The sequence below is a fragment of the Ranitomeya variabilis genome, chromosome 3 (genome assembly GCF_051348905.1).
Source record: "Ranitomeya variabilis isolate aRanVar5 chromosome 3, aRanVar5.hap1, whole genome shotgun sequence".
In the NCBI taxonomy this organism is placed as follows: Eukaryota; Metazoa; Chordata; class Amphibia; order Anura; family Dendrobatidae; genus Ranitomeya; species Ranitomeya variabilis.
Genome location: NC_135234.1, coordinates 654,203,644 through 654,224,064, shown reverse-complemented (window position 1 = coordinate 654,224,064; position 20,421 = coordinate 654,203,644). Strand labels below are relative to the sequence as shown.

The window sequence follows — 20,421 nt, the reverse complement described above, 5'->3', positions numbered from 1 at the left end:
TGAAGTGTTTATTTTAAGGGTTTTACCACCTGAGTGATAGAATGTGATTACTGGGCGTTGTAGCAGAAACTCCTAAAAAAAATATTTTCTTTGTTTTTTTTTTATTCTATACTTTCTGTCAGCCCCATCAATTTTCCTATATAACTAGACCTGCTGGTTATAAATAGAAAGAAAAGCTAATTCATTCACTAAATCAATCAAAATGGCTCACGATGTTTGATGAATCTGGTGGAAATGCACAGAGAGGTTTCTTTCCTTCTTTGCTTTAAAGGGGTTCTCCACTACTAGGACAACCCCTTCTTGAGCTAAATGTTTGGCCCCGAGGCTTTAATGCGGTGTTGTGACATGTCATGCCTGGCATCCAATCAGCACTGGAGTCACTGTCCCCGCCTTTGGACAAACTGAACATGAAGAACATGAGAGGAAGTCAGGGATCAGTAGCAGCGCTGACTTCCTCTTAATGTTCAGTTTGTCTGAAGGCGGAGACAGTGACACTAGCCCTGATTGGGTGGCTGACTCATGTGTCACAACACTGCACATGGGCCCTGGGGAGAGCGAGTGCTGACACCGTGGTAACAGCATCGGCACCTGAGGTGAGTATAGGCTTTATTATTTTAACGGGACCAAATAGTTAGTTTAAGAAGGAGTTGTCCTAGTTGTGGATAATCCCTTTAATTATACCTTTTTGAGCAACAATTTTAAAAATCAGATTTTGTACTCCACTAAGATCCTGGAGTACAATTGGGCAATAATTTGGCGACATTTTGAAAAGTCCCAAATGATGAATTAGCTTAACCCCTTTCCGACGTTGGTCGTAATAGTAAGCCCACAGCGGAATCCCTCCTGGCACGTCAGCTGTTTTGAACAGCTGACATGTGCCTCTAACACCCATTGGTAGAATCGCGACCCAGCCGAGGCCGTTAACCTGTTAAATGTCGCTGTCAATCTCTGACAGCGGCATTTAACTCGCGCTTACCGGAAGCACATTGGAAATCCCATCCATTGGTGAACCCGTCACATAATCACGGGTCACCGATGGGTTGGTATGACAACCAGAGGTTTCCAGCAGACCTCCATTGTTGTCACAGCTGGATTGCTATGAGCACCGCCCAATGGTCAGCACGCATAGCAAGTGAGCATTTCTGCTGCACACAGGCAATCTGATCATCACTTGTGTGTAGCAGAGGCGATCAGACAACTGCAGCTTGTAGTCTCCTGTGGAGACTATTGAAGCATGCAAAAAAGTTTAAAAAAAAAAAAAAAGTTTTTAAAAAAATAAAAAAAATATATAAAAGTTCAAATTACCCCCCTTTCACCCCATTCAAAATAAAATAATAAAAAAAATCAAACATAAAAATGAAAATACCTCCTGTCGTTAAGGGGTTAAAGCACCACTCCAGTATTTTTTCTTTATACAGCACTGGTGTGGTGCTTCTAATCAACCGTCCCTGATCCTACTATTAGGCCTGGGTCAGACCTAACGTATAAAAATACGGTCCATTTTTTTTTTACGGCCGAGATACGCAGAAAAGTTCCTGAACAGTGATCCGTATCCAATGCAAGGATGCGATTTTTTTCTCCAAAAAATATCCGAGTGTCATCCATATGGCATCCATACGGCGAGATTTTCTCGCTGGCTTGCAAAATGGACATATAATGGATCCATGGCCTCAAATATTCGTGAAAACATGTATACAGTCTATATATATATATATATATATATATATATATATATATATATATATATATATATATGTCAGTGAGACAAATATATATATATATATATATATATATATATATATATATATATTTATATTTATATTTCATACAGAGCTAGATAGCAGAAAAGCCGGTAATTCAATTGCCGGCTTTTGCTATCTCCTTCCCAAACCCGACTGGATAAGAGACATGGCTTACATACAGTAAACCATTTCATATCCATTATATTTTTACATATCCTGGCTGGGGGCAGATGTTCTTAGCCGGGGGGGGGGGGGGGGGCAATAGCCATGGTCCTTCTCTAGGCTATTAATATCTGCCCTCAGTCACTGGCTTTACCACTCTGGTGGAGAAAATTGCTCGGGAGCCCACGCCAGTTTTTTCCGCGATTTAACCCTTTATTTTAACACCTAGAGCTCCCAGATTTTGCACACACACACACACTACTAACATTATTAGTGAGGAATATGTAAAAATATAATGGATATGAGATGGTTTACTGTATATAAACCATGTCTCATATCCTGTCGGGTTTGAAAGGACTTAGCAAAAGCCGGTAATTGAATTACCAGCTTTTATGCTATCTAGCCCTGTAATAAATATATATACAGTCATATGAAAAAGTTTGGGCACCCCTATTAATCTTAAGCTTAATGTTTTATAAAAATAGTTTATTTTGCAACAGCTATTTCAGTTTCGTATATCTAATAACTGTTGGACACAGTAATGTTTCTGCCTTGAAATGAGGTTTATTGTACTAACAGAAAATGTGCAATCTGCATTCAAACAAAATTTGACAGGTGCATAAGTATGGGCACCCTTATCATTTTCTTGTTTAAAATACTCCTACCTACTTTTTACTGACTTTCTAAAGCACTTTTTTTTGGTTTTGTAACCTCATTGAGCTTTGAACTTCATAGCCAGGTGTATGCAATCATGAGAAAAGCTACTTAAAGTGGCCACTTGCAAGTTGTTCTCCTGTTTGAATCTCCTCTGACGAGTGGCATCATGGGCTCCTCAAAACAACTGTCAAATGATCTGAAAACAAAGATTTTTCAACATAGTTGTTCAGGGGAAGGATACAAAAAGCTGTCTCAGAGATTTAACCTGTCAATTTCCACTGTGAGGAACATAGTAAGGAAATGGAAGAACACAGGTACAGTTCTTGTTAAGGCCAGAAGTGGCAGGCCAAGAAAAACATCAGAAAGGCAGAGAAGAAGAATGGTGAGATCAGTCAAGGACAATCCTCAGACCACCTCCAGAGAGCTGCAGCATCAACTTGCTGCAGATGGTGTCACTGTGCATCGGTCAACTATACAATGCACTTTGCACAAGGAGAAGCTGTATGGGAGAGTGATGCGAAAGAAGCCGTTTCTGCAAGCACGCCACAAACAGAGTCGGCTGAGGTATGCAAAAGCACATTTGGAGAAGCCAATTTCTTTTTGGAAGAAGGTCCTGTGGACTGATGAAACCAAGATTGAGTAGTTTGGTCATACAAAAAGGCGTTATGCATGGCGGCAAAAAAACACAGTGCGTTGTATAGTTGACAGATGCACAGTGAAACCATCTGCAGCAAGTTGATGCTGCAGCTCTCTGGAAGTGGTCTGAGGATTGTCCTTGACTGATCTCACCATTCTTCTTCTCTGCCTTTCTGATGTTTTTCTTGGCCTGCCACTTCTGGCCTTAACAAGAACTGTACCTGTGTTCTTCCATTTCCTTACTATGTTCCTCACAGTGGAAATTGATAGGTTAAATCTCTGAGACAGCTTTTTGTATCCTTCCCCTGAACAACTATGTTGAATAATCTTTGTTTTCAGATCATTTGACAGATGTTTTGAGGAGCCCATGATGCCACTAGTCAGAGGAGATTCAAACAGGAGAACAACTTGCAAGTGGCCACTTTAAGTAGCTTTTCTCATGATTGCATACACCTGGCTATGAAGTTCAAAGCTCAATGAGGTTACAAAACCAAAAAAAAGTGCTTTAGAAAGTCAGTCAAAAGTAGGTAGGAGTATTTTAAACAAGAAAATGATAAGGGTGCCCATACTTATGCACCTGTCAAATTTTGTTTGAATGCAGATTGCACATTTTCTGTTAGCACAATAAACCTCATTTCAAGGCAGAAACATTACTGTGTCCAACAGTTATTAGATATACGAAACTGAAATAGCTGTTGCAAAATAAACTATTTTTATAAAACATTAAGCTTAAGATTAATAGGGGTGCCCAAACTTTTTCATATGACTGTATATATATTTATTACAGGGCTAGATAGTATAAAAGCCGGTAATTCAATTACCGGCTTTTGCTAAGTCCTTTCAAACCCGACAGATATGAGACATGGTTTATATACAGTAAACCATCTCATATCCATTATATTTTTACATATTCCTCACTAGTGTTGAGCATTCCGATACTGCAAGTATCGGGTATCGGCCGATACTTGCTGTATCGGAATTTCCGATACCGAGATCCGATATTTTTGTGATATCGGGTATCGGGTATCGCAACAACATTAATGTAATAATGTGTAAAAAAGAGAATTAAAATAAAAAATATCGCTATACTCACCTGTCCGACGCAGCCGGGACCTCAGCGAGGGAAGCGGCAGCGTTGTTTGTTTAAATTTCGCGCTTTTACTTGGTTACGTGAAGTCCCGGCTTGTGATTGGTCAGGGCGGCCATGTTGCCGGGACGCGGACCAATCACAGCAAGCCGTGACGAAATTACGTCACGGCTTGCTGTGATTGGTCCGCGTCCCGGCAACATGGCCGCCATTAACCAATCACAAGCCGTGACGTCACGGGAGGCTGGACATGCGCGTATTTTGAAAAGCGCGCGTGTCCAGCCTCCAGTGACGTCCCGGCAACATGGCCGCCATTAACCAATCACAAGCCGTGACGTCACGGGAGGCTGGACATGCGCGTATTTTGAAAAGCGCGCGTGTCCAGCCTCCAGTGACGTCCCGGCAACATGGCCGCCATTAACCAATCACAAGCCGGGACGTCACGGGAGGCTGGACATGCGCGTATTTTGAAAAGCGCGCGTGTCCAGCCTCCAGTGACGTCCTGGCAACATGGCCGCCATTAACCAATCACAAGCCGTGACGTCACGGGAGGCTGGACATGCGCGTATTTTGAAAAGCGCGCGTGTCCAGCCTCCAATGACGTCCCGGCAACATGGCCGCCATTAACCAATCACAAGCCGGGACGTCACTGGAGGCTGGACACGCGCGCTTTTCAAAATACGCGCATGTCCAGCGTCCCGTGACGTCACGGCTTGTGATTGGTTAATGGCGGCCATGTTGCCGGGACGCGGACCAATCACAGCAAGCCGTGACGTAATTTCGTCACGGCTTGCTGTGATTGGTCCGCGTCCCGGCAACATGGCCGCCCTGACCAATTTTTTTTAAACATTCCAAAAATTCCTGTGAAGCACCTGAAGGGTTAATAAACTTTTTGAATGTGGTTTAGAGTACCTTGAGGGGTGCAGTTTTTAGAATGGTGTCACTTTTGGACATTTTCTGTCATATAGACCCCTCAAAGTCACTTCAAGTGTGAGGTGGTCCGTAAAAAAAATGGTTTTGCAAATTTTGTTGCAAAAATGAGAAATCGCTGGTCAACTTTTAACCCTTATAACTCCCTAACAAAAAAAAATTATGTTTCCAAAATTGTGCTGATGTAAAGCAGACATGTGGGAAATGTTGTTTATTAACTATATTATGTGATATAACTCTCTAATTTAAGGGCATAAAAACGAAAAATTTGAAAATTGCTAAATTTTCATAATTTTCGACAAATTTCAGTTTTTTTCACAAATAAATGCAAGTCATATCGAAGAAGTTTTACCACTATCATAAAGTACAATATGTCACGAGAAAACAATCTCAGAATCACCAGGATCCGTTGAAGCGTTTCAGAGTTATGACCTCATAAAGTGACAGTGGTCAGAATTGTAAAAATTGGCCGTGTCACTTAGGTGAAAACAGGCTTTGGGGTGAAGGGGTTAAATACTGCCGAGAAATATACGGCTGATGGAAGCTGCCCCATGGGGAAACATTGGTCCGAGTGCAATTTTTGCGCCTCTCACTTGTCCGTAATTTCTCTCTAGTGTGACCCCGGCCTTATACTCACCAACCGGTGTCTTCACCTTCTATCAGTGCTGCTCCAGTCCCGCGCTGCCATCTTGTAACCAAAGCTTTTGACTGTATGGAAATCAGAAGTGACAGTCCCAAGCTCTCAATGTAAGTCTGAGAATCAGAACGAGGCTCTCATAGACTTGCATTGAAAAGTGACCTCCGGCTCACTCCATGAAACACTGGAACGATCCAACAAATCACAAACTGCTTGAAATTGACGGGAGCAGCAGTGATAATAAAGAAAACCCTCTGGAGAGGTGAATTAAAACAACTAAAAAGTGAAAACCAGTCCACAATGTCAGGGAACCGCAAATAATGATGAGTGTTGAAAATAATAGTGTAAAAGTGGCGCCAGAGCCATAATGAATTTGGTGCAAACATACTGGACACTCCCAATGCAAATGTATTGTGTTACATTGCTCTTATGGTATCTTATAGCTTACAATCTATGAGTCTCTTAGAAAAGTAGAATTTCGTAGGTAAGTTTATAGAACGCTGGGGCTACAAATCAACTTCACAGCCTAAAATCACGCAGTGTCGGTGCTACATCACAGCATAATGTAGGTGAATGTGGTGCCATTGTGACCCATGAGGTACTGTGACGGTGACAAGTCACAAAAAATACAAATGGTTCTGGTTATGATTTGTTAGTTGTGGTCGCAGCCCTTTGCGGGTGGCATTGTGACAACATTCACCTGCATTATGCTGCCATGTAGCAGCGCCATAGAGCGACCTACTGTATGTACACGTAACCTATTTAGCAGGCAAAGTCGCCATGTAGCCTCAGCCTAATAACACATAGTCGGCGGTATGTGATTCATATTCAATGGGGTTGTCCAGGATTACAAAAACATGACTACTTTATACCTGAAACAACACTATTTCTGGGCCCTGACCATTGCAGCACAACTCCTTTCACTTCAATGGGGATAAGCTGCAATACAAGACATAACCTTAAGGCAGGGGTGGCGCTGTTTCTATATGAAAGCAGCCATGTTTTTCTAATCCTGCACAACCACTACTTGTAAAAGGAGCAGCACTTTTTAGTAAAGAGAACCCCTGTCCATATTCCTTATCGGGTAGTATTTGGTGAATGCAGCACCTGATCCTACTTCACACACGTCTGTATTTTGTGACTGTAGCTCCTCATACCGCTCTGTATGTGGACATCCACCTGCTGTCAGGAGGCCAATGGAAAACCAAAAACTCACAAGGATGTCTAAGTAGAAAAGGTCACTTAGGATGGCAACCTATGCCTCCTACCGCCTACAGTCATTTGCTGTACAGGTGAGCCATTTACCGTGGCACCTGGTTTGCTCTAGTTATTTTATCTGGCACAGTCCAGAATACTTGACAAATACAAGAAAGTAAAGTCAATAAGTTGTGTGACTCCTGAGCTGGGCTATATGTAAGGGGCATGTGATATTTACTGTATACACAAGTCTGAGTAATTACCTGTGTATTGTTTTCACAGCAAAGTCCAATATCAGCGCCATGGTCACAATAGCAACCAAAACTTTTCTTCGCTATGACAAACTACAGGATTTAATTGACAGCATCCGGAAATATTATCCAACGGTAACCATAATAATTGCCGATGATAGCAAGAAGCCGCAGAAGGTTGAAGGACCCTTCATTGAACAATACATCATGCCCTTTGGAAAGGTACAGAAATAAAATATTACTTTCCTATCTATAGCAGTGCAATTTTTTACATAGGCAAATGTCCATCTAGTTGAATGAGGAAAAGTAGTATAGGTAAAACCATAATACACAAACAAAAAGGGTGAACGTTCCTTCCTCATACGTCATCAGACTGGATCAACAAAGACAAAAAAAATTGTATAAATCTACGGTATGTAAGTGTTAGTATTATTTTTTTCTAAGAAATCATCAAAGTTTTTTTTAAACCATCGACTGTTTCCACCATGACCAGCTCGTAAGCTCGCTGCTACCCTGGGTGGTTCTCTTCATCCTCTATGTGCGGTACTGCATTTCCTGCACCACTAATGTTTTGAGTCAAATTATTTCTTAATTGTAGCACACTAGATGGTGGCCCGATTCTAACGCATTGGGTATTCTAGAATATGTATAATATGTATATGTATAGTATATAGCATAGCCCACGTAGTATATAGCACAGCCCACGTAGTATATAGCACAGCCCATGCAGTATATAGCACAGCCACGTAGTATATAGCACAGCCACGTAGTATATAGCACAGCCACGCAGTATATAGCACAGCCACCTAGTATATAGCACAGCCAAAGTAGTATATAGCACAGCCCATGCAGTATATAGCACAGCCCACGTAGTATATAACACAGCCCACATAGTATATAACACAGCCCACATAGTATATAACACAGCCACGTAGTATATTGCCCAGCCACGCAGTATATTGCACAGCCACCTACTATATAGCACAGGCCACTTAGTATATAGCACAGAGACGTAGTATATAAGACAGGCCATGCAGTACATAACACAGCACACACAGTATATAACACAGCCCACGTAGTATACAGTATAGCAATGTGGGCACCATATTCCTGTTAAAAAAGACTTAAAATAAAAAATAGTTATATACTCACCTTCCGGCGGCCCTTGGATCCAGCCCAAGCGTTTAGCGATGCACCTCGCGACGCTCCGGTCCCAGGAATGCATTGCGGCAATAACACGTGATGATGTAGCGGTCTCGTGAGACTGCTACGTCATCATCTCGCGAGACCGCTACGTCATCTCCCATCATTGCTGAAATGCATTCTTGGGACCGGAGCGTCGGGAGGAGCGGGAAAGGCGCCGGAAGGTGAGAATATAATGATTTTTTAATTTTTTATTATTTTTAACATTAAAAAGTTTTTACTATTGAGGCTGCATAGGCAGTATCAATAGTAAAACGTTGGTCACACAGGGTTAATAGCAGCGTTAACGCACTGCGTTACACCGCGTTATGCTGCGGTGTTTAGCAGTCCGTTTAAAGGGAACCTATCACCCCGTTTTTTAAAGATTAGATAAAAATAGTGTGAAATAGGGGCAGAGCTGGGCTTTACATTAGTGCCTTTTTGGTGCCTTTACACCCCCGTTAGGCTGCCGAAATACCTTGGTGAAGTGGCCGTTTTGTCCTGTCACTCAAGTTGGTCAGGTCGGATGGGCGTGGTCACAGCGCTGTTTCTCCCCCAGATCAGGCTCATCATTACGTTGGTGGCGTAGTGGTGTGCGCATGTCCAAAGAGAAGATCCACTGCCCAGGAGATTCAAAATAGCGCGGTCTTCGCTATTCGCCGTTTACCGGTGGGCGCGGCCATCTTTCCTGTGGCCGCGCGTGCGCAGATGGAGCGCTCTGCTGCCCGGGGCTTCAGGAAAATGGCCGCCGCGATCTCCATCTGCGCACGCGCGGCCACAAGAAAGATGGCCGCGCCCACCGGTAAACGGCGAATAGCGAAGACCGCGCTATTTTGAATCTCCTGGGCAGTGGATCTTCTCTTTGGACATGCGCACACCACTACGCCACCAACGTAATGATGAGCCTGATCTGGGGGAGAAACAGCGCTGTGACCACGCCCATCCGACCTGACCAACTTGAGTGACAGGACAAAACGGCCACTTCACTAAGGTATTTCGGCAGCCTAACGGGGGTGTAAAGGCACCAAAAAGGCACTAATGTAAAGCCCAGCTCTGCCCCTATTTCACACTATTTTTATCTAATCTTTAAAAAACGGGGTGATAGGTTCCCTTTAACGGACTGCTAAAACCCTATGTGGCCGCTGACTGGAGGGGAGTAGGGAGGGGCCAATTCGCGACCGGACTGTGCCTGTCGATGATTGGTCGCGCCCAGCCGTCGGCAACCAATCAGCAAGCCGGGATTTCCTGGACAGCCAGAAGGAAGTACCCCTTAGACAATTATATATATAGAGATGTTGTTATCTGAAGTGGAGACAGAAATATTACTTGACATTGCAATTCCACAAGAACCAGTTAATGCAATGGTTATTCAAAGAAAGATTCTCTGGCACCACCTTGTGTGTAAACTTATAACTGCAGGACTTGTTTTGCAGAAACTGTGTTATGTGAGTTCAATGCAGTTTTTCTCACATTGCATCCGGTATGAAATGCATTTTTTTTCTCTTCAACTATTATTCTGCAATCATTTACCTGACCATTTACAGAGTTCTATGCTACAGAATGGTAATGTATCTGCAGAAATCGGATTGCTTACTGATGGTTTGTGTGCCGTCCGTTTTTTGTCTTGCATCCATTGACTTGCATTGGCGAGTCTCGTCCGATATACGCAGTCAATCGCAGCATGTTGTGATTTTTTTTACTCAGACTGATTTCAGCTGAAGAAAAATTGCAGATGAGCACTGACTGAATAACATCAGTGCGAGTGCTATACAGTTTTTTCTCGCATTGCACTCACCGATTTTATATGCAAGTGGGAGCGAGGCCTTAATGTAAGACTGTCTAGACTTAACTACCTATGAGTCAGTTTACTTCATGCCATGTATGTGGATCACGATTTTGGCACATTGAGGCATATTTATGAAAAGTATCTGATTTTGCACTGTCTAAACAATAGACTCACAGACTCCGTTTCAGAAATATTTATGGCTCTGGTGCACGCATGTTCTTAATTTTATCTCCAATAGTAGAAATTGGTGTACATACTGAATATATAATTTTATTTTTTTATTTCTACAAAAATATAAATTTACACCCTTGCAAGGTTTGAAAGAAGCAACCTGTGATGTGAAAGGCAAAAAGCTTTACCACTGAGCTACAAGCAGCTGTATTAGGCCGGAGTCACACTACCGTAGAATACGGGTGAGTGCTATGCGAGAAAACATCACATAGCACCCGACCCAGTGTTAATCTATGGGGCAGCTCACATCAGAGTTTATTTTCTCAGCCGTATTCGGCGTGCGTGTAAAATCACAGCATGCTGCGATTGTCACCGAGACTCGCCAATGCAACCCTATGGGTGCAAGAAAAAAATTGCATAGCACTCGGACCATGCAAGTGCTTTACCTTTTATAAATTGGCAATTCATGTGCCGTGTACAGTAAAATCACACTGACAGGTTAGAATAGAACAGATAGAATAGATATACACATAGAATACATAGATGTATAGATGTCAGTGACAAACACATATATATATGTATATTGTAAGATAGCACTTACTGCATGTGTTGGGGGACACTCGCTTAGCAACGGGATTTAGTCACACAGGCACCATTTTCTCCATTAGACAGTCCATGTGATTTATTTAGGTATCATAAACCGCCATGTTACACATCACACACATATAATTCATAGTACATGGCCATCCAGGTCCACGGTCTCTCCGTGTGCTATTCAGGGATCCGGTCCACACACAGGACCTCCCAACACACAGACTTTCAGATCCATGGCCTCTCCATGTGCTTTTCAGGAATCCAGTCCTACTCACAGGACATTCCAACATACAGGCCATCCAGGACCTTACACTCCACCCATGTGACCAGACCTCAGTCACATTATATCACAGTAGCCACTCCCACAGGTGGGAGGTGTGTGTGGTTAGCTAGACCAGCCCAACTCTCCGACTAACCCCGTAATTCTCCCTTTACAACTACACAAACACTTGTGGGACTACAGGTCCCAAAACAACAACACTACTGGCTTACAGTGCAGAGGATCTCCTCTGCAACACATACCGACCATTTACAATAATGCCGGTCACTGTCTCACCATCACAGTTATGCCTGTGACTGCCATGCACTCCTATGGCCTCAATACACCTCCATGCGTATTCTGAGGAGAACATACAGCACCCCCTAGCTGTAACAGGGGTCAATGCATCACAATATATATATATAACATAGATAGATAGATAAATAGATAGATAGATAGATAGATAAATAGATGAAAATCCGTCAATTCAACAGCCACGTAGTGTAAAATCACAGCAGAAGCTGACAGGATATAATAGATGGATTACATACAGTAAACATAGAATAGGAAGATATACTGATGTCAGTGACATATAAAATTAGTACAGTGTGTGGACAGTTTACTGTACATGTATTTACGGTAATTAATAAAATAATTTTTCCGAAAAAAATGGCTCCCACGTAATTTTCGTAACCAGCACAGGGAAAACCGATGGCTGGGGGCCTATGTTTACAGCCTGGGAAGGGGGTAATACCCATGGAGCTATTAATATCAGCTCACAACTGTATACTTAGCCTTTACTGGCTATTAATATGGGGGACCCCCCCAAAAAATGATATAGGTTCCCCTATAATTAATAACCAGCAAAGGCTATGCAGACAGCTGCGGGCTGATATTAACAGCCTAGGAAGGGACCATGGATACTTGTTCCCCCAGGCTAAAAACATCAGCTCTCAGCCGCCACAGAAAAGGCGCATCTCTAAGATGTGCCAACTTGGGCTCTTAGCGTTGCTCTTCCCACTTGGCCTGTAGCGGTGGCAAGCGGTGTGATAGTTGGGGGGAATGATGTCACATTTCTATTGTCAGGTGACATCAAGCACCGAGGTTAGTAATGTAGAGGCATCAATAAGACACCCCCATTACAAACCCATAGTCAGATCGTATAAAAACACACACACTCAGACGACTGTATTTTCGGTCCGAGTGCTATGCCACAAAACATCAGATAGCACTTGGATTAATGTTATTCTATGGAGCCATGCATAATGTCATATTTTATTTTTCTAAGACATAGTCTGTCTGAGGAAAAAAAATCGCAGCATGCATGCATTTCCATGGACTGACAAGAACGGAGACGTTATAGAATTTTTTTCCCATCTTCTCCTCACCCAAGAAAATTCAATCACACTATGATTACACTGTTATCAAACTCTGATCAGAGTGTGATTAGCATAATTGGACTGATTTTCTCAGACGAGAGAATATTACTAACCTTAGCGACACCACTTTTCCGAAAAACAATAGCCTTTATCAACGAGGCTATTCCCTCTCCCTCCATCCCCTTCCCACATATTGGACAAGTCTTAAAAATTGCCCAAAACACAATAAATATAGTGCAAGTTATGATATATAGTTTCTTGGCCCAAATTATGCAAGAATGACCCCTGTATTAAAATTCTCTCTGCTGTATCTCTGGAATATAGGGGTATCTTTGTTTTCATTCTTTGTCCTGTCTAACTTCCTGTGCAGCAGTATCATGTCTTTCACTTATATACATTATTTTTACATTTGCTTGGTTATTTTTATGCCATTATCTGAATTCCGATCATTGGGCTACGTTCACACAACCTTATTTTATTTTCAGCGTGACTGCTGTTTGTGGGAAAAAAGGATGGATGTGTGATAAGCTGGAAAATGGACTGGGATTCCTGTCTCAGACCAGCATAGCATAAAACAGCATTAAAGCACCACTCCGGCTTTCTTTTTTTCACCTCCGGAGTGGTATCACAAATGCATGTTGCCTACTTGTAGTAGAATACATACCAGCCACAGTCTTCATCTGTTATCGGCGCCGCTCCGGTCATCTTCTGTAAGTTGTGACCTGCTGGATCGCTCCAGTGTTTGCTACTCACTACTCAGTGTAAGTTTATGAGAACCAGAAGGGGCCAGAACGCGGCTCCCAAAGACTGACATTGAGAGCTTGTGACCGTAATCTCTGACATCGGTCAGTCAGAAGCTGTGGTCACAAGATCGCGGAACAGGATCAGAGTGGCGCCAGGAATAATAACATATGGCAACTTGTAAGTATAAGACTAGGGCAGGAAACATTTATTAGTGATGCCACTCCAGAAGTGAAATTAAATGTTTTCTATGATTAGAAGCTGCCCAAGCTCACAGTGGGATCCTGGGTCTTGATTGTCTCCTCCACACCATTTTTCTGGCAAGGAGGGCAATATACAGACATGTGGCACATTCAGCGGTGCACAGCGGTTTGAGATCGGACTGTAATATACGGACTTCTCGTAGCTTTCCTGGCCCAAGCGTGGCAGTCTTATAGAAATATATGAAGCTGTCGCGCTCCGGTCGGGAGACCCACTGCCAGTCCATGCATTGCAGTTCAAACCTGGACCGATTTCCTCGGACGTCTGAATATTCCCATACATAGACTATGATCATCCAGACCAGACGTTCATTTGCTCATCGGTGTACCAGGCTAATTTCGCAGATGATGGACACAGTTAAGAAAAAAACAAAAAACAAAAAAAACGGCAGGATATTTAGTTTTCTTTCCAACTCTGTGGCAATTGATTAGCTAATCAGGTCATACACTTGTCCACCCTGATGGATCACGTCTTTGGCAGACAGTAGTCGTCTGTTGACCAGTGCGATTGATCATATCATTTCCCAGCAATGGTCCGCTGAAATAGTTATTGCCCATATCAGACAATTTTTACCTTTTGTGTATCAGCAGCTACGAGTTCGTATACTTGGAAAGCTGTCAGTCACTAAGTCATTAGAAAAACAGGAAAACAGACTTTACTGTGAGTTCGGCCATCATTTAAAGGGAAACTGCCAAGGGATTCATTCTCGCAGACAGCATACAGCATTACAAATATCTATGCTTTACTCTGAGGTTTTGGTTATTACTCTCATTAACAATCAGTCACATGTCTCTCATTATGTTGTAGAAAAGTTTATAACAATTAATTACATCTTTTACAGGGATGGTTTGCTGGTAGAAACCTCGCCATCTCCCAGGTGTCCACAAAATACGTCTTATGGGTCGATGATGATTTTATCTTTTGTCCTCAAACTAAGATTGAAAAACTGGTGGATGTTCTAGAGAAGACGAGCTTGGATCTGGTGAGTTCATTTATGACAATCTGCTGTGTGACATAGAATTTAATGACCTGCTACATTTATAGATCTCATAGGTTTCTGAATGCAGGTAGACTGTTACAATGTAAACAGGCACCTCCTTGAGCTGGGGTGTACAACCTGCGACCCTGGGGCCACATGCGGCCCATGTTGCCATTCTGTGCGGCAAACCAACCATATGGACAGAAAAATGTGTGTCTGACAGGTTAACATTATGTGGCCAGCCACACACAGAGAGGTACTAGCCGGCAGCTCATGAGCAGGGACTGGCTAGTACTAACGATGCCCTGTGTAGACATCTCTGGAGGCCTCATACATCAAGAGAATGGGGTCTCTCAACCCATTTGGGACTCCAGAAAGGAATATGTGAATCAGACAGGTGGCCTTGTCTGTTTGGAAACATTAGGCTGTAAGCAAGAAACCCATGATCTATTGTAGAGAGCCATGTGCAGGCATCACCTCTTCCCCTTCAGGCTTTAGGACCTGTTTATACAGGTTTTTTAATGAGGATTTAAAAGAGAATGTTACTGCAGATCCACATAAAAAATGGTTTCAAACACTCTTTGAATAAGCGTCATCTTAGTTTTACTAGGAAATGTTCAAAATAATGTGAAGAAAAACAGCACTGTGTGCACTTAAGGAGCTTTTCCCATTATAATCAGTTTATTCAAAGAGTAATTGATGTGAATTTAAGAGCAAAGTCTATTTCTAAATCCTCGTCAAAAAACTTACCATGAGGATTAAAAAATCGGATTGCATTGGAACCAATTTAATCTTATGGTTCTATTTTCAATTGCTTTTTTGCATCCAATGCTCTCGAAGGTAAAAGTCCTGTAAGCACAATTTGTACCTATTGTTAATTTATGGTATATACTTTCAGTATGCTACAGAAAGTAGTACCCTATTAATATTTTGTGTGGTACTCGGATTGCTCACTATGACAATGTGGCACTTGGACCAAAAAAGTTTGTGCACCCCTTTCCTAGAGCATCCCATATTAAGTTATTATAAAGCCAGACGTGACAGGTCATATAATCAAGCACACAATGACCATATCTTGTATGGTTCAGCAGTTAGAAGGGACTTTCCAGAAGGATGCAGCTCCATCAGTGTCGGGTCCAACACCGCACTGCTCAACACCATTCCCGTGAATGGGCTGAGCAGCTGCAGTGCCAGACACACTTACGTAGACATTATTTGGACAACGTGGAGTCTGTGGTCAGTTCTTTCTTCCTTTCTGCGGATTAGTGGGGCCACCAGAGGTTTGTACCCCACTGAATGCACATTATTAGGTTATCCATGGGATCCAGTTCTAGAGTTCAGAGAATCCCTACAAGGTTCACTTCCAGTAATGCTGCTTTAGCGACATCTAGTGGTAGACTGGGGGAAAACAAGTCTAAGATGATCTCTCATTTTACAGTATTATATTGCCAGACATACCATTAGTGCAGCTGCATAGGGGCCCAAAATGTAAGGGAGCCACTTTCACCTCTGAGTCAGCTTGAATTGTACATGAAGATGAGCTATTGGACTGAAAAGGACCTATATATAGTTCTGGCATAGCGGACTCTTCTGTTTGTGTTCCCCTCCTGCTTTATTTCAATATTGCAGTACTGAGATAAAAATCAATGTGAGTGTATTTAGAGGAAGGCATACTGCCTGTGCAGCTGGGCAGGGGCTTGTGGGTGAGGGTGACCCAAGTGGTCTGTGCCACTGCTGTGTGTTTTTCACCATCTTTCTACTTTGACAACACTGTACATTGGGGGAAGGTCTCTCCCCTCAGCATCTGACTGTGCTCTATACATTACTCTATATTTAAGTATATGAATTTTCTTAAAGGTGGTCTTACCCAGGACTCAAACTCAAAACTTGTAGCATGGAAGGATAAAAACATTACTTAATGCAGCCTGTGGCTCACTGTTAAAAGAAAATGCGTTTGTATATAAAATCCAATTGGTATTCTTCTTTTCAGGAATATTGTACTGGTAAATAGAGGTACATCTCTATATATCTGTACATCTCTACCTACCTGTACATTGTGGTGAAAAAAACCTAAAACTCACCAGTCAGAGACTTGCTTTTCCATAAGTGACAAAAAAAATGGTCCAAAAACAATTCATGATCACAATTTTTGTAATACATATTTTTTAAATAAATGACACACGCCGGTAAATGACAGAGACATAATTAGTATCCCTTTACTTATAGCAACCCGTACAATACATTGAACACATTATCTATGGTGGTTGGAAAGTAGCATCGAAAAAAATGGTGCATTTTTTTCACACAAACAAGCAAAAATTAATGTGAATGTAAAGCTTCCATATTTGTAAGTTAAAAAGAAGGCCTTAGCAAAACTACAGCTGATCTTGCGAAAACAGAAAAAAAAAGACCCCATAAAGTGAACTTTACATAAAATACTTATGGCTGCTGTAACTGTAAACGTGGTAAATTGATCACATAATTGTCCATGAATTTATTTATATTTTAAGTGTATCTACATATTTCATACATGCATGTGTGTACTATGTATATGTGTTTGTAATTTGTAAATCTGTGTATTATGTATCAACATGTGAGGGTGGACTGAAAAGCTCCAAATATTGTAGGCTAGAGACCCCTTGTGTATTACTAAGAGAAGCTTCCTCAGGGATAATTGCGAAAAAAACAGCATAAATTGTAAAACAACAAAATGAGTTGTACCAAGTATAGTAGTATACTCAGGTAGGTTATGACATGTTGGGCTAGTCAGATATATCATATCATACCAAGGAGCCCTTTACTGTCAGTGCATGATTCTATTCCTTGTATTGTGCTGTTCAATTTTTTCTTTCATAGGGTATAAGTAATCTTCATTTGCATTTGGCTTGTAATCACTAAATGATCTTTATAAAAAAAGGAATTTCTGTTTCTCTTCTATTATTAAAACATTATGTATGTTCATATTTAGGTAGGTGGTGCTGTAAGAGAAATCACAGGATATTACACCACATACCGGCAAACAATCAGTGTTCTACCAGGAGACAAGGATGGAGACTGTCTTAGGACCCATCAGGGTTATCATCATGTCATTGAGGGATTTCCCAACTGTGTGGTGTCAGATGGTGTAGTCAACTTCTTCCTAGCACGGACAGACAAGATTTTAAAAGCTGGTTTTGACCCTCGGTTGTCTAGAGTTGGTCACTTAGGTAAGTGTTGAAATCTTCATATTGACATATTATGGATTTTTGTGCCTCGTTTCTACTGTCTAATTACTGTCCATTATGATGGATCCTACAGGTGGTCTAAGCACACTGCCAGTCACTGAGTGGATAGACAGGTTTTTTACATGTCCCCTATATACAAGTCAGGGTAACCTGAGAGTGTGTAAGGAATACAGCCTGTTAAGGTTAACAGGTTCTTACAGAAATCTATTTTTCTTTTTTTTTTCCAAACTGTTTATTAGATTTTTCAAGACAGTACAAATCATACCAATCCAATAGTAGTGCAATAATATGACAGAGTTAAATAACAATATAACTGCAACATCTCTCCCCCCCCCCCTACAAAATCCAAATTAGAGACCCCCGAACTTTGCTTGCGCATAACCAAGAAGTGTATCACTAAACTGGTGAGTTACCACCTATCCTCTGTAATAAGTACCATTGGGTGTTTTCAAAATGTGCTCTCAGTTTCTCCCTAGTTTCTAGAGGGAGCGAAGGAATAAAAGTAGCCCACGTAGAAAAGAATTTACCCACTTGCTTTTCTCTATTAGTCAGTGCGTCCAACCATTCCATTCTGAATATAAACTGAAGTTTAGTGCGAATGAAAGGAAGTGAAGGGACTAAAGGGCTCAGCCACTGGTGTAAAATGCTCTTCCTAGTCGCCGAAGCCCAAATTATAAGTGTTGCCTTAATGTGTTTGGGCAGTTTGTGAGATGACTCGTCTAGGATATTAAATATGGCCCATTGTGGAGTAAGCGTGAAATTTACTTTACAAATATTCTGTAATTCTTTGTGTACCTCTCTCCATAGTTCCAGAATTTGCGGGCAACCCCACAAGTGATGGTAAATGTCAGTGTTACGAGACTTGCATTTCGAACACAAAAAGACGGTGGAGGGGGACATTTTAGATTGCATGCAGGGTGTAATGTAGGCTCTGTGAAGTATTAAAAGTGCCATGTCCGTGTAACTGCTGTATGGCAGAATCTTTCTCTGTGACATAGTAGCCTCAAAGAGATCTCCCACCTTCAAACATGGCATGTCCCTCAGCCATTTCGCCACTCCTGTAGTTTTCCCTTCCCCCACCCACCTTCTACGTAATAATGAGTAAATGTTGCTTATAGAAGCCGGGTTGGATTTTGCATTTCGAATAAACCCATCTAGATTAATACTCCCCTCCACCCCCCCCATTCCCCCCGACTGACATTTCTGTACTAAACTGCGTGCCTGGAGAAATAAGAATGGTCTATTACTAAATAGTGGGAATCGTTGTGACGCCAATTCAATGGATAATATAGAGAAATTAGGATCTAAGAGATCCACTGCCTGACTACAACCTTGGGAAGCCAAAAGCTTATAAAAAGAAGGTGCGGAGCCCCTCAAAAACCCCGGGTTTCCCAAAAAGGACTGAAAGGGGGACAGACCATGCTTTAAATTACAAATTTTCCTACATTGTTTCCAAGTTTGCAGCGTCTGCCATAATGATGGGTGTTCATGTATTCCCGTTGGGAGATCTTCCCCATTTAGGTGTAACAAGGCCGGTAAAGAGATATGTGGGAAGAATTGTTGCTCTAGTTCAACATTTGCAAAGTGGGAGACACCCCTAATCCAATCAATTGCATATCTAAAATTGGCCGCTAAATTATATCTTCCCAAGTCAGGAAAATTTACTCCACCTTCTAATCTCGTTGCCTGCAGTCTTGCAAGACTTATTCGTGATCTACCTCCAACTCCCCAAATGAATTTACGAAAGTTTAAGTTTAAAAAGTCCAGGTCTGATCTAGTCAGGAGAAGGGGCAGCGTCTGAAAGGTGTATAACAATTTAGGAAATACTACCATTTTAATTAAGTGGCATCTACCAGAGAACGACAGTGTGAACTGTTTCCATGAATGGAGAAGGTCAACTATGGAGGAGATTAATGGTTTGTAATTAGCTCTATATAAAATAGATGGGTCTGCAGGCAGTCGTATCCCCAAGTATTTGATAGAATCCTGGCACCAGTGGAATGGGAATAAGGGGTCATCCAACCTCCCGGATCTAAAAACCGCCAGGGCCTCAGATTTACTATGATTAACCTTAAACCCAGAGCATCTACCAAAATTCTCCAATATTTGCATAATGACCGGGATTGCTTTTCCTGGGTTAGCAATAAATAAAAGAACATCATCAGCAAAGGCCGAGATCTTTATAGATGTAGCTCCCACCTTCACCCCCTCAAAAGCTGCCTCGTTCTGTAGTGTTTTTAAAAGGGGGTCTAATGCTATATCAAATAAGAGTGGGGACAAAGGGCAGCCCTGGCGTGTTCCCCGCTGAATCTCAAAGGGACTAGATAGAACATTGTTCACAGACATCCTGGATAGTGGGTGCCTGTAAATTGATTTGACAGCTTCACAAAACCATGGACCAAACTCTCGGAATAATAGCAGATCGTATAGATAATCCCATGCTACCCTATCGAACGCCTTGTCAGCGTCAAGGCTGACCACTATGGTTTTCATCCGTTTGTGTGCTCTGCTATAAGATATGACACTTAAAGCTGTCCTAATGTTGT

At 41.9% G+C, this 20,421-nt stretch overlaps 1 protein-coding gene across 2 annotated transcripts in view; it reads left to right on the top strand.

Moving 5' to 3' along the window:
- B4GALNT1 (beta-1,4-N-acetyl-galactosaminyltransferase 1) overlaps positions 1–20,421 on the top strand; it is a 245,953-nt gene that overhangs the window by 218,394 nt on the left and 7,138 nt on the right. For both annotated transcript variants that reach the window (XM_077297769.1, XM_077297770.1), the window contains exons 8-10: positions 7,331–7,521; positions 14,514–14,654; positions 17,620–17,857. In XM_077297769.1, the coding sequence (XP_077153884.1) occupies positions 7,331–7,521; positions 14,514–14,654; positions 17,620–17,857 (570 nt within the window). The remainder of the gene's footprint in view (positions 1–7,330; positions 7,522–14,513; positions 14,655–17,619; positions 17,858–20,421) is intronic.